At 36.0% G+C, this 13,858-nt stretch overlaps 1 protein-coding gene across 3 annotated transcripts in view; it reads right to left on the bottom strand.

Moving 5' to 3' along the window:
- Positions 1 to 2,629: 2,629 nt before the first annotated feature.
- The window catches only part of LOC108997559 (DNA-directed RNA polymerase III subunit RPC5), a 36,323-nt gene continuing 25,094 nt past the window's right edge, over positions 2,630 to 13,858 (bottom strand). The window contains exons 10-14 of one of the 3 annotated variants that reach the window (XM_018973891.2): positions 12,988 to 13,616; positions 9,923 to 10,132; positions 8,161 to 8,281; positions 3,309 to 3,488; positions 2,630 to 2,885 (exon numbers count right to left, since the gene is read on the bottom strand). In XM_018973891.2, coding sequence (XP_018829436.1) covers positions 3,417 to 3,488; positions 8,161 to 8,281; positions 9,923 to 10,132; positions 12,988 to 13,616 — 1,032 coding nt within the window. In that variant the 3' untranslated portion in view covers positions 2,630 to 2,885; positions 3,309 to 3,416. The remainder of the gene's footprint in view (positions 2,886 to 3,308; positions 3,489 to 8,160; positions 8,282 to 9,922; positions 10,133 to 12,987; positions 13,617 to 13,858) is intronic. The other 2 variants (XM_018973892.2, XM_018973893.2) reach the window with 2 other exon arrangements.

Here is a 13,858-nt window from a genome sequence, read left to right as displayed (position 1 = left end):
AGATATGTGACCTCCCTTAAATTAATGGAGATATCTAATCAGAGTGTTGTGAAATTCATATATTAATTTTGCAAAAATTAAAATTGAAATCTTGAATTATAAAAACGTGAAAATCCAGATATTAATTTTATAATTAACATTGAACTTAAAATAAAGGACAATATTTCTACGATTCTTTTATAATTTTCAGATAATCATGTATAATTGAAATATTTAAATTAAAAAAAATAATAGGATGGTACAATCACATTTATTAATTATAAAAGAATTGTAAATAAGTTATAAGTCTATCATTACTTCTTTAATAGGATGGTACAATCACATTTATTAATTATAAAAGAATTGTAAATAAGTTAAGAGTCTATCATTACTTCTTCAACATTGCGGCTCCATTTAAATACAAAAACGATTTCACTGCTCTACCCTACACAATTCTTTGTCATTTGCCACCCTTTTATCCTTCCACAACCTCTCACCGTAAAATTGAAATTTCATATTTATATTCTCTGAAGTTTTTGGCCAAATTCTAAAATTTAGATAAGAGATAAATATACATATCAAATGAGTTTCATAATATTTATTAAACATTTAATGTAGCTCGAGATTTCACTTGGATAACAATAACTATTGTGGGATTCAATTTATGTATATATCTTTCTCCACCCCTAGAGCTTGATAAAAACTCTAAAAAATTGTTGCTTCTTTAACTTCAAATCTTTACTCTATAAAAAGGAAGTTGTCTCATCAATATTAATTTATGTTACTGTTAGCAATTGTCTTTAAAGTTATTTTTTCTTTTGTCATTTCTAACTTGATTTTTATATCTTTTATTAGAAAACGCTTTTATACAAGACAAAAACAGAGTTTCCCATAAATAGTAAATTCGACATTTTGCTCTTAAAATATTTCTTCATTTTCGTCTTACTAGCTAAATTTTATGTCTTTTATTGGATAAACTCTCTTACAATAATAATAATAACTCGTTCTCTACCATCAATTTTTAGTTTCACAACACAAATAGACTCGAGAATGATTTTTAAAGGCACATCTCAATCTGGCTTTACAATTAAATTTTTTATTTATCTTATTCATTTTCTTATCTTCTTAAGCACTATCTTAAGGCTTTCTCCTAGCATGTTCTTTGGGCACCTTTCTTATTTTTTGTCATGTTTCTTACCAACCTCCTTGGTCAAATTAACATGCACTTAAGATCAAACGTTTTGATTTCTTTCTCTAGCAAGAATTTTATATTAATTCTATATTTATGAACATAGGATTAGGAATAGGAAAAGAGACAGCAGATTATAAAAATGGTAAATTAAAATCCGAAGAGACCAGCCAAATGAACAATCTTGAAAAAGAAAGTTTTAAACCCTTCCAATTGTAAAGGTAGTGATAATTCAAAGGTATGAGAATTATGGTCAAATAATTAGTTGTAAAAAGGGATAGTTGAGCATCAAACTAGGACTGTTCATCCGGGCCGGGTTTTTTCCCGGCCCGGTCCGGAACCCGGAAAACCGGATTTCGGTTCCGGGTTTCGGCCCGGATCAAATCCGGGCCGAAACCCAGTTTTGAAAACCCGGATCAACCCGGTCCGGGTACGGGTTTGAAACCCGGGTACTGGATTTAAACCCGGTACCCGGATCTTTATTTTTTTAATAAAAACCGATATCACTGGGAAGCTAGTATATGAGATGCATTGGCACGCGTTTACGGATGGGAAGGCATGGGAATCTGGGAACCCGAATCAAGTGAGGGAGCGTGGTGAAGAACATGATGAGATTATCGGGGTTCTTGCTGGAGCAGGGCTGGCCATTGTTCGTGAGTGAGTTTGGGATAGACATGAGAGGAACAGATGTGAACGACAACAGGTACTTCAATTGCTTCATGGCCATGGCTGCAGAACATGACCTGGATTGGGCACTCTGGACGCTTGCTGGGAGTTATTATTTGAGAGAGGGAGTCATTGGGTCGAGTGATGAATATTGATTTTTTTATTCTTACATGTATTTAGTTAAAAAGTTTAATTAATTATTTATAGGCTCATGAAATATTATAGGATTATGTTGTATTGAGAATATGATTTAAAATTTTAAGTGAAGACAAAATATCAAAATATTTGAAGTCTAATTAATAATAAAAAAAGCTTTTTGTGTAAACAAAAAAAAAAAAAAAAAATCCGGGTTCAACCCGGAATCCGGAATCCGGGTTTCAAAAAACCCGGATTTACCCGGGTTCCGGCCCGGGTCTGACCCGGATCAACCCGGTCCGGGTTCCAGCCCGGGTTTGAGACCCGGGTCCAGGGCCGGGTATACCCGGGTTCCCGGGTTGGAACCCGGATGAACACCCTTACATCAAACCAAAAGTAGCAATAATTCAAAGTTCGCTTCATTATTAAACATAGTTAAAAATTATTTGCAATCATATAATTATAACTTTATTACTTTAACATTGAACTTTTTTTTTTTGAATAATTCTAGATACAATACTAGAGTGTGCAAGTCAAACACTCCTTTTGAAATGCAGAGAGGTCCACCATTAAAAAAGTGTTCTTTCATGTGGATTCTGGATTTATCCACTTTTTTCAAAGTGCACACAACTTGCACACTCAAGACTGTAAATATCATTTTTTTTTTTCTTCACATATGAACAGACACGTAGCCAAGACCCGTAGAGCACAATCAATGATGCTAAATAACCACTTTCTGACGGATTACTAGCTATTTATTATATTTACTATAAGTATCAAAGTTCGAAGAACAAAAGAACTACTTCTCTACCATCATATTCTATCGTTGTCAACAAAAAGGGTTAAGAACTCGTTCTCGACCATCATATCGGCAGCCAATCTTTGGGATCCTTCATAGGACCAAAATTGTAGCAAACTGCGGAAGGAAGATTATTGTCAGCAATCTTATGAATGCAGGAACAATACATGAAAAGGGGCAACAATGACAATCCTTCAATCCTAACATCGAATGCATGCCAAACTTCTATCTCATCACGTTATGATTTCCAAAAGCTGTATATACTAGTTTTTAGAAAATTCCAGGATGCGTTTAGGCAGTTATATTGCTGTATCCCATACTTTTCTTTTTTCAAATTCTATCAAAAGTTTACTTATAAAAAAAAAAATTCTATCGAAAGCACCGACCAAATCACCAGAAACATTAAAAAAACTGCACAATAATAAGGCTTTCAACTGGTGTCCATCAGTAATGATTCTAAAAAATTTCATGGAGGGACTGGGGAGTACATGAAGCGAAAAAGCAGTAAACCCCAGATATCGTGACAGAGAGAACAAGCACCTGGAAAAAAAAGCATGTGAACATGCTTGACCAGCATCATATCTCTTAACTTGCTTTTCTTTGTACCCTGAAAAATTTCTTGTCATTAATCCAATGAACAAGGTAAAATCATGTTGGATTTCCATCGCCACTTTTCAAGACCCACGCAGAACCTTTGGAAACACAAATATCATTCATGACCTGAAGAAAGACCATTAAAATTATCAAAATTAGCTACAATTCACATGGCAATATGCGTTCGAAACTACAATTGAAGGAGAAGAGAGAAAATGAGAAGGTAATAAACTGTGAATAGTTTGCAAGACAGGCAAAAAAAGGATTGTGAGAGTGACATGCTTGAAAGTGATTTTTACAATTCTCATGGCAATGTGTGCATAACTATTTATGTACCTATGCTATGATGAAAGTAATTAGTGAATGCTGCGATATGATGATTTACAATGCGAGGAAGGTTAGGATATGATGCATATAATGCTTATTATGTCATGTTTGACTTTATATCCTGCAAATATTAGGTATTAATGACATGATGTATAAATAATGCTATGACACGATACAAGCACCGTAATACTTGTAATGCCACGTACATGTTTAATATGAATATCACATTAGCTCACATGTTATTACACATGCCATGATAAGAAAGATAAAAGCCAAGGTACATGAAGGAATGAATAAAGCATTAAAAGATGGCCATGCAGTACCCCCCACGAAGGAAGTTTCCGTGGAAGTGTGCTTCACCAAAGAAAGTATAAGCTATAAGAATGTTTAGCGGTCACCCTTGTGGCCAGGGGGCCATGGGACTGGTGCACAAACCTTACACTTGGGGATAATAGTGTGTTAGCCATAAAGCAAGAAATATAAGTTTAATTATTTATGCAAAGAACATGTTGGTTGTTTATTCATTGTTAGATATGCCATGTATCTGGTTCATGCAAAGAACATGTGTTCATCTATTCATTCTTGGATATGCTGAACACAAGTAGGGATGAGTTGCAAGCATTGGAGGAAGGGGACGTGAATGGGAATTCTTTGTTAAGGAAGAATGTGGTGGTGAACGAAATTGAGAAAGTTTTGTTGATGGAAGAAATATCTTGGAGACAAAAATCAAGGGCACTTTGGTTGAAGAAGGGAGACAAATGCACTAAGTTCTTTCACAAGGTGGCTAACTTTCACAGGCGCAACAACGCTATTGAAGTCCTCCATTCAGGTTGAAATGTGTTACAGTCTCCCAAAGAGATCCAAGAACATATAGTGCAGTACTACGAGGAGCTCCTAGCTGAAAAAGTAGAATGGCGTCCCAAACTTGGCGGCCTAATTTTTGACCAGCTGGACTTGGAGGTAGCAAGTTGGTTGGAGAGGCCGTTTGTGGAAGAGGAGGTCCATCTAGCAGTGAGACGTATGTGCAAGTATAAAGCCCTGAGCCCGGTTGGTTTTTCTATGGCTTTCTTTCAAGAGTGTTGGGAGATAGTGAAGGAGGAAGTGATGCAAATTTTTCATGCTTTTCATTCTAACCTTAAGTTTGAGAAGTCATTAAACGCTACCTTCATTGCTCTTATCCCAAAGATAGTTGATGCTAATGATTTGAAAGACTTCCGGCCTATTAGCTTGGTAGGTGGGATCTACACAATCATATCGAAGGTGCTGGCTAATCGTATGAGTTTGGTGATGGACAAACTCATTTCCAAACCTCAAAATGCTTTCGTTCGGGGTCGGCAAATTTTGGATTCAGTTTTGATAGCAAATGAGTGTTAGGACAGCCGGCTAAGAGAAGGCATTCCAGGAGTCCTTTGCAAGCCAGACATGGAAAAAACTTATAACCATGTGTGCTGGGATTTCCTATTTTATATGGTTCGAAGATGTGGCTTTGGGAACAGGTGGTGCGAATAGATTAAACATTGTGTTTTGACTGCTCAATTCTCGGTTTTAGTCAACGGAAAATCTTGTGGTTTTTTTCAGCCTTCGAGGGGTTTGCGACAAGGGGATCCACTATAACCTTTCCTATTTATTTTAGTAATTGAGACATTGAGCCGTATGGTGGAAGCTGCCGTTAGGGGAGATTTATTGCTGGTTTTTTAGTGGGCAACAACAGTAATGCTGTCAGTTCCATTTCTCACTTATTCTTTACGGATGATACACTAATATTTTGTGACGCTGTTAGAGACTAGATTCAAGCTCTAAGGGCAGTTTTGTTGTGTTTTGAAGCAGCTTTGGGACTTAAAGGTGAACTTGAAAAAGTCGGAATTGATACCAGTGGAGGATGTGATTGCTTCTCTTGCAGAGATGTTGGGTTGTAAAATTGCTTCCCTTCCTATGAAATATCTTGGATTTCCCTTGGAGGCGTCATTTCAAGCAAAGAGTATTTGGGATGGGGTGGTAGAGAAGATTGAGAAAAAATTATGGAAGTGGCTCTATCTATCAAAAGGGGGGAGGTTAACACTTATCAAAAGCACTCTTTCCAACCTACCCAGTTACTATCTTTCTCTCTTCCCGCTACCGGTGGGTGTGGCTAATCAAATCGAAAAGTTGTTTAGAGCTTTCTTATGGGGTGGCATGGGAGAGGAAATTAAATTTCACCTTGTAAGTTGGCAAAGGGTGAGCTGTTAGATTGCGAATAGTGGGTTAGGGGTGCGAAACTTAAGCATCTTCAACAAGGCACTCTTAGGAAAGTGGTTGTAGAGGTATCATATGGAGGGGGACTCGTTGTGGAGAGAGGTTATTGATCATAAGTATGGTAGAGAGTGTGGGGGAAGGTGGTCTAAGGAGGGTAGGGGGTCTTATAGAGTAGGCCTATGGAAATTCATTAAAAGGGGTGGAACACCTTTGAAAAACATATTAGGTTTGAGGTGGGTGATTGAGCAAGAACTTGTTTTTGGTTCGATGCTTGGAATGGGGAGAGCTCTCTTTCTATTTCTTTTCCAGTTGCATTTAATTTGGCTGGAAATCAGCAAGCTGCAGTTTCAGATTTGTTGTGTCGTGCCAATGGGACGGTAACTTGGAATGCCACTTTTACTAGAAATACCCAAGATTGGGAACTTGACGAGATGACAGATTTTTACAGCTATTTGTATTCAGCAAAGTTAGGAGGAAATGGGAGTGACCGTATGTTGTGGATTCACACGGGGAGACAAAAGTTTACAATTAAATCGTTTTATAAGGCTTTGACAGCCCAGCAGCCCACATTCTTTCCGTGGAGGAGTATTTGGAAGGTCTTAGTGCCGTCTAAAGTTGCGTTTTTTACTTGGACCGCTGCACTTGGGGAGATCTTGACGGTTGACAATATAAGGAAGCGGAGTATGGTGGTCACGGAGTGGTGCTACATGTGTAAAAGGAATGAAGAATCGACAAATCATTTGCTTTTACATTGTGAGGTGGTTGGGGAGTTTTGGGTTGGTATCCTTAATAGAGCCGGGCTGAGTTGGGTCATGCCTAAGAGTGTGGTGGAACTACTAGCGTGCTAGAACAGGAGGCATAATAGCACTCAACTGGCAGCAGTGTGGCGAATGATACCTTTGTGCTTAATGTGGTGTCTATGGTTGGAAAGGAATGATAGGTGTTTTAACAACAAAGAGTGTGCAATGGGGAAAATCTGGAATTTTTTTATATTTTCTCTTTTACAATGGTTTTCTCCTATTGTATTGAAGGGTGGGAATGTCCATGAGTTTGTATCTTCTTTCCAGCTTACTAGAATGTAATTAGGTGTCTCACTTTGTATAGTTCTTGTGTATTTGGACATTGCCTAATTTCATTCTATTCAATAAAGATACTTATTTACTTATAAAAAAAAAAAGTATCAACTCACTTGTGTGTTTTTATGTTTTTAAATGTCCAGATAAAATGGATGATGTTGACAAGCGAACAAATCAGACATGGATAAAGTTTTTTTTATGTTGGATCTCTTACTTGATGTGAAGTTATGTATGAGCAACATTTCTAACCTATAGTTATGTATGAGCAACAATTCTAACCTATGGGACGGGGGCATCACATTATTTGATGCAGTGATCAGATATTTAAATCTGCTTGTGTTTCATTCATAGGCAAACATTCCAAGGAACAGGTGAAGGTTACGTGAGTACAACTATCACAAAGCCCGTACTTTAGATCTGTTATGAACTCTGATTACAAACTTAGGAGTAATCAAATGCAATATAGGTGCTCGCGCAATAATAAGCAAGCAAATAATTAACCATGGACAGCTGCAAGTTACAGATTTCATTTAAGATAATATTATGCAGTCTGGTTAGCAGGATACATGTTTGCAGCCTCATACATGAGATCATGGACTGGTACAACAAAGCAGTTTGAAAGCATATAAGATGAGAAATTATAGCTTCATATATCTACATGCTTCAAAGTATACACTACTGAAGGTAGAAGAAATGAGGAACAAGCTTCATCGAGCAAAGTAAGATGCATTTGTTGACATTGTTATAAGAAGTCCTATGTTCACCCGGTTCAAATAAAAGATGCAAACAAATATTTTGGAGAAGCTTCTCTGCTAAATCTTATAAGATGTGACTACGTTTTCATTTTTTTATTGAAAGAATCATGTTCTCAATCTTAATCTTCTATACATCACCATATTGTAATATGCCTGACAGTTATGGCACAATTTTTAAAAATTTCACATCTTTAGGTCATCACTTGCAGAAGTTCTCCTATCAAATTTAAAAGCGAATTCTGTACAGAGGATTTGATCTTCGTATGATCATGATGAGAAGCATGATTCATGTTCCGTTGTTGCAGTTGTTGATACTAGAAAACTACTATTATAATTACTACTGCTAATACTATTTCTTAGCATGCAGAAGATCATCAAAAGTCGATTTAGAGAAAATTAGCAAGTGACCTTATTATATTCATTAATGGAGATATCCCTCTTTAGAACCTCCTTGGCAGCTTGATATACATTAGCCTTTTTAAGCTTTACATCAGGTGATCCTCCACGTAGAAGATCAATAACAACTTTCCTGCAAGGGAAACACATTTTTTAGAACAGAAAAACAAAGAACCTCAAAGTAGAATATTTTTTACCAGCATAATACATGAGCACCATGAAGTTATTATTGCAACTAATTTTTAGATTCACAATGCTCCACTAGATGAGCATCAAAACCATTGCCCTTGGGCTCAAAAACATTTTGAAAAAAATAGAGAAATGGCTCAATCTCACCTTTTTCCATTCAGTTTCACAAGTATTTCAACAATTGAATTGACCTAAGAAAAATCAAACCTACATCTAGGCTCATATTCCAATAGGACTAGTCCAGAATGCAATAAAGCTCCTGGGAATCATTAAAAACTGCAAAAAAATTTCCCTCCCAGCCAATGTGGTATCTCATTCACCACTGTTAGAACTATTATGTTTTGTATGAAGTCTTGTTACTCTAAAAACTAAAGGGTATTATTGTGATTATGCCATGGTTAACCTAATATAAATATGTGGTGAAAAAGCTTGTGATCAGCAGACAATAAAAAAAGGAACCTCTTTCACATCCTCTTTGTTTCCTCTCATCTCCACTCTTTTTGACTTTACAATTCCACACTTACAACTACACTTGGTATGATAAAGGTAAATGTTTACTTATCAAGAAAAAAAATTAGACTTGTAACAGAGAAGCCGATCCACCCACTAGTAAAAGCCATCAGGATCTGAAGGTCATCGTTGGTTGACAAAGGCGCGATGATGTTAGCATTTAACGATCACAGGGTTTGAGTTGCTGGAGTCTGCTAATTATGGTGATTTTTTTCCCTGAAACTTCAATTTTTTTTTGGTGTGTAAATCTGGACCTATTTAGAAGTATACATTCTATGGTTTTTTTCATAGGTAAGAAGATATTTTATTGATATTGAAACAAGCATATCCCAAGTATACAGGAAGTATACAAGAGATTACACGTAGCTAGGAACTAGAAATGGATACAAGGAAATCATGAAAGTTGAGACCATTAAAATCTATAACAATGGCACACATATGTTCTAGGAACTGAGTTGTTCATCCTCTCAGTATATATATTTCTCTAAGTGGAAATATGTTCTTGATCTTCTATTTGAGACTAGACTCTTGGATACTCAACCTGCTGTACTCCTATTACCACCAATCAATAACCCGAATTAGCAACTATAAACCACTTCAAACATCACCCCCGTCCACTACCATAAAACCACCACCTTTTCTCAACCACCATCTTATTCGTCTGCCACTACAATTGCACAACTCCAAACCCACTATCAAATCAAAGCTTGTTGTTGACAATCACTAGACACTGCTAACCATTATAGTCTCATCTCACTCCACAAAAACTTTGAGGACATACTGAAAGCAAAAATAAAGCGTGTGCTTGTGCTTTACGAGGGCACTTTTCTCACTCTTCTTGCTTTCTTTTTTCGTTTGATCAGTTTTACCATCTTGCTCTTTCTACGTTATTATATTTCAATAATTTTTGTTATTATATATCAATCAGGTGCATGCTTGCGCTATACACCTAGGCTCTAGATGCATTTGTGCTCAAGTGCCCATAGAGCTTTCACCAACAATGGTGGCTCATCAAGAGAAAAAAGAGAGAAAAGAAAGAAAGAAGAGAAAACAAAGTAGTGCATTTGTGAATGACCTCAATGGATCGTATTCTGGGTGTTCTGGAGACGACTTTAAGACATAAAGACCATGAATATTTGTTGCAACTTGGTTTATAATCTCGTGCAACTCTTCAGAAGGAGCGTCTACGCCATAAGCAGCAGCAACCACCATTCTAGCATCTGCCTTTGGAAGAGTAGACAAAGAAATCGCCAATTGACGCAGACCTTGACATATCAGCTGGAAGCTGCAAAGCAAATGATGACGCTATCATTCTACCATCCTTTTGTTTTTAATAAGTATTATTACTCTAGTATTTACTATTGAATCATGATTGCAAAGAAATTTAATAATTTTTACACCATGATCGAAAGAACTAAAAAACTAAAATTGCATATGGTGCAAAATACTAAAAATATCAACAATAAAAAATGGTAAGATTCACATAACTTACATGGCCTCAAACATCACAATAATTACATTTACAGTAGTTGAGAGTAAATTCAAGTTGATGTTTCTTTTTATATAAGTAAATCATGTTAAAATTTTTAGAAACATTAATCAGAGTCAGGAAAACAATATACAAAGGACTCCAGCTTTTGCAAGTTTACCAGGCTCCTCAAAACCAGCATCTAACTCCAGTTTAAAACTACCAAAATTAGTTAACTACCACCACCACACAACCAAAGTATCTACAAGTGAAAGCACTAAAATGGCACAAGTAGGTTGAGCTGCCACCAAAACTGCTGTACTGTGCATCACTTTCCTGTCAGAGTAAAACACCACGGTAATTGAACTCAAGAAAAAAATCCAGGAACAAAAATGGTGCCCCAAAAATTACTTGATATCAAATTTGGCAAAGAGTTTCCAGAAGACTCGAATCCTTCAAATTAGCAATTGGTTCAACCCTAAAATTCTTGTAAGAGGACCTTACCAGTTACCACAGGTGTGTCTTGCCTTAAAATGGCTGTCACAAGGAGTCCCAGGTTTAAGAAAAGGTAACACCCCGCTTCCCAGGTTTAAGAATAAAATCACTTTTAGAAATTCTCGGGAGCTAGAGTGCTACTACTGAACCTGACTTAAAAATAATTTTTTTTTTTCCTAAAAGAAGAGCCAAGTACAAAAATTCCTTATAATAGAGTCGTTTTGTATTAAAATACTAAAATCATAAATGAGAGTGCGCGGAAGCATTTATTAAAATTTCTCAAAGCCCATGCCATAAAAATCATAACTTAAAATATTTGTACATGATCTAAGCCACTGTCACGCCTCCCTAGATTAAGTCTCGTCCTACAGCTCTACCTTCATAAATATTCTGACTTGGGGTGGTTTAAAAACATAAAAACAAACTAAAATGAGTCGATAACTCAGTAAGAAACTCATCATAACGTAAACATACTTAACATAAGGTTTTTATAAAATATTTCATGCTGAGAACTTAAAATCATGATTGTTCATACATATGCTATGACATGCATGACTTGTTTTGAATTATCTTACTTATCTGACTTATCATACTTATCTGGTTAGCCCACACACTTAATTCTGTGTGCAAAGTTGTGCACCGGCCACACATCCCGCGGCCGCAAGGGAAGCTGCTAATAGTATTCTAGCATACTATAGTGGACCACGCTTAGATCCGTGACTTGCACATCCACCCTTGAATCGCATTGGTACCATGCATCTGAATGACCATCTGGTTAACTGTTTTGAACTTATCTTATACTTAATCTTATGAAAGTTTGTGTCTTATGCAACGTGAGATACATGAGATGCATAATACATACTATAATATGTAGAATGAAACAAGATGAATGAAATGCTTCAAAATATCACGACAAGCACGGTACGTAAACACTGGCTTCCAAAGAATTGGCTTTAATAATAATATATATAACTAGTTAATCCAAATTTATGATCAAGCAACATACCTTTTAGTGTTGCTTCTTAAAACTTCCAACACAAAATCAATCACGATGCTGGACTGGCAGGTTTATGATTTTTTCCAAATAACACGCGGAAGAGAGATATTTATAGAGAGATTTGGGAGAGGGTGACGACCAGTTTGAGTTGGACTCAGTTAATACATGTAGTGAAACTAATCTGCTGAACACTCAGTCGTGATCATCTAAGAAGAGAGTTCGAATTTAAAAAATGATCTAGTAGTTCATTCAATATAGGATTAGCAGTGACTGAGACTGCATAGGGAACTTCAATCAATGATGATTTTAAATAAATATTAAATATTAAATGAGATTTAACCTAGTTATTGAGCCTAATTAAAACTCCTAATCAATTTCAATAATTTATCCCTCGTAGGCTTATCCAATATGGCCTATTAAATATAATTTTGGCCCAACAAAAATTATCAATATTCCAACCTTAGAATTATTGGGTCGGGTCATTACAAACTCCCCTCCTTATAAAATTCCATCCTCGGAATTTGCTAGACCTTAAATAATTTACATACTTATCCGTCAACAATGGAATTGATTTAAAAGCCTAATAATAAATCCACCCAACAATTATCTTAACTCCAAATACAATAGTAACTAACGACCTCCACAAAAATACAACTCTCCACATGAAATAATAATAATAAAATTCCCAACCTAAAATAATAACCTCAATAAATCGTAACCTAAGATTCTCCAAAGTTCAGGTCCTAAATCTTACAACTCGTACTTAATGATAGAATCGCATTACCTATAGAATATAAGAGTACCACCAATCATCATAAAGTACTATACACCATACATAAATCTATGTCATAACTTCAAAAATCCTCTAAATTCATTCATAATTTCCTCAGATAAAACTCCAAAAAATTTAAGACTATTTCCTCATGTTGCACCATTAATCTTAAAAGCAAAACTTCCGGCTGAATCAACCAAACTCAAAAGCAACATCATAGTCTAGGTACATACAGCAGGGAAAAAATGACCTTTTGTTGGCCATTCAAAATTATGTTCAATATAACTGATACTAGGCAACAATTATGGAAATCTCAAGACATAAAGGCAGCTTATTGTTGAAAATAAAACTAGTGCCGACATTCGTACTGTAGTAAGTTGTGAATAAATGAAAGCTCCAAAAACTAACCTGCAAACCTTGTGAGTTTGAAAAACTTTTGTGAGGGCCTTTGGTAGAGCTTCTCGAGTTTCTTCAGACATGGTCTTCCTCCCACTGGATACTCCAATTGCATTTTTCATTAAGGTTCCAATAGGGTTTACAGTTTTCCCAGGTGTACCAGTTATTATAGGCTTTGGGTCAGCATTCCTTTCGCGCGGCCCTCTTTTCTTACCTCCAATATACTTCTTTAAGTTTTTCTCAATACTGTTCCAAACCTCTTTTTGTGCGTCAACAATTTTTGGGTAGCGTTTTATAAAAGAAGCATCAGCAAGCTCTTTAAATTTCCAACCAGTAAATTTGAATGAAGATCTTTTGACAGCAAAAGCATCCAGGAAGACTTCCATTTTTTTCCTAAGATTTGTTGGGATATTTGATAACAAATCTGATTCTGAAATTGTTGAATTCTCGCTAAATAAAAGAAGTAAGTAATCCCTAACTAAGGATGATTCACCATCTTCCAGAAGTAGCAATGAACTTTTTGGAGCCCAAAGACCTTGGACTAGTAAAGCATGCTTCTGAAGGACTTGCAAAAATTCTTCATCGCAGCAATCTAAAGCAAAGTGTTTCAGAAAGCTGAATCGGTGAACTGGAGGTCCCTGCTAAGAAAAGATCCTTAATTATCATAAGGAAAAATAAATATAAATATTTAAAAATAGCACTGCAAGTAAACTCATCCATGCTTCACATATAGAATGTGTGGAACTGTAGAAAAAAGCAGTAAAAAATGACACGTCTGTAGTTAGAAAGGAATGCAGATAAAGAAAGATATAACCAGAAGTTCACGTTAATGGAGCCTTGCTAGACACACAATGTAACTTAAGCAGTGTGAAGATCGGAAACA

This window comes from Juglans regia, chromosome 12, assembly GCF_001411555.2.
Source record: "Juglans regia cultivar Chandler chromosome 12, Walnut 2.0, whole genome shotgun sequence".
NCBI classification, from domain to species: Eukaryota; Viridiplantae; Streptophyta; class Magnoliopsida; order Fagales; family Juglandaceae; genus Juglans; species Juglans regia.
This window is presented reverse-complemented; position numbering and strand designations above follow the sequence as displayed.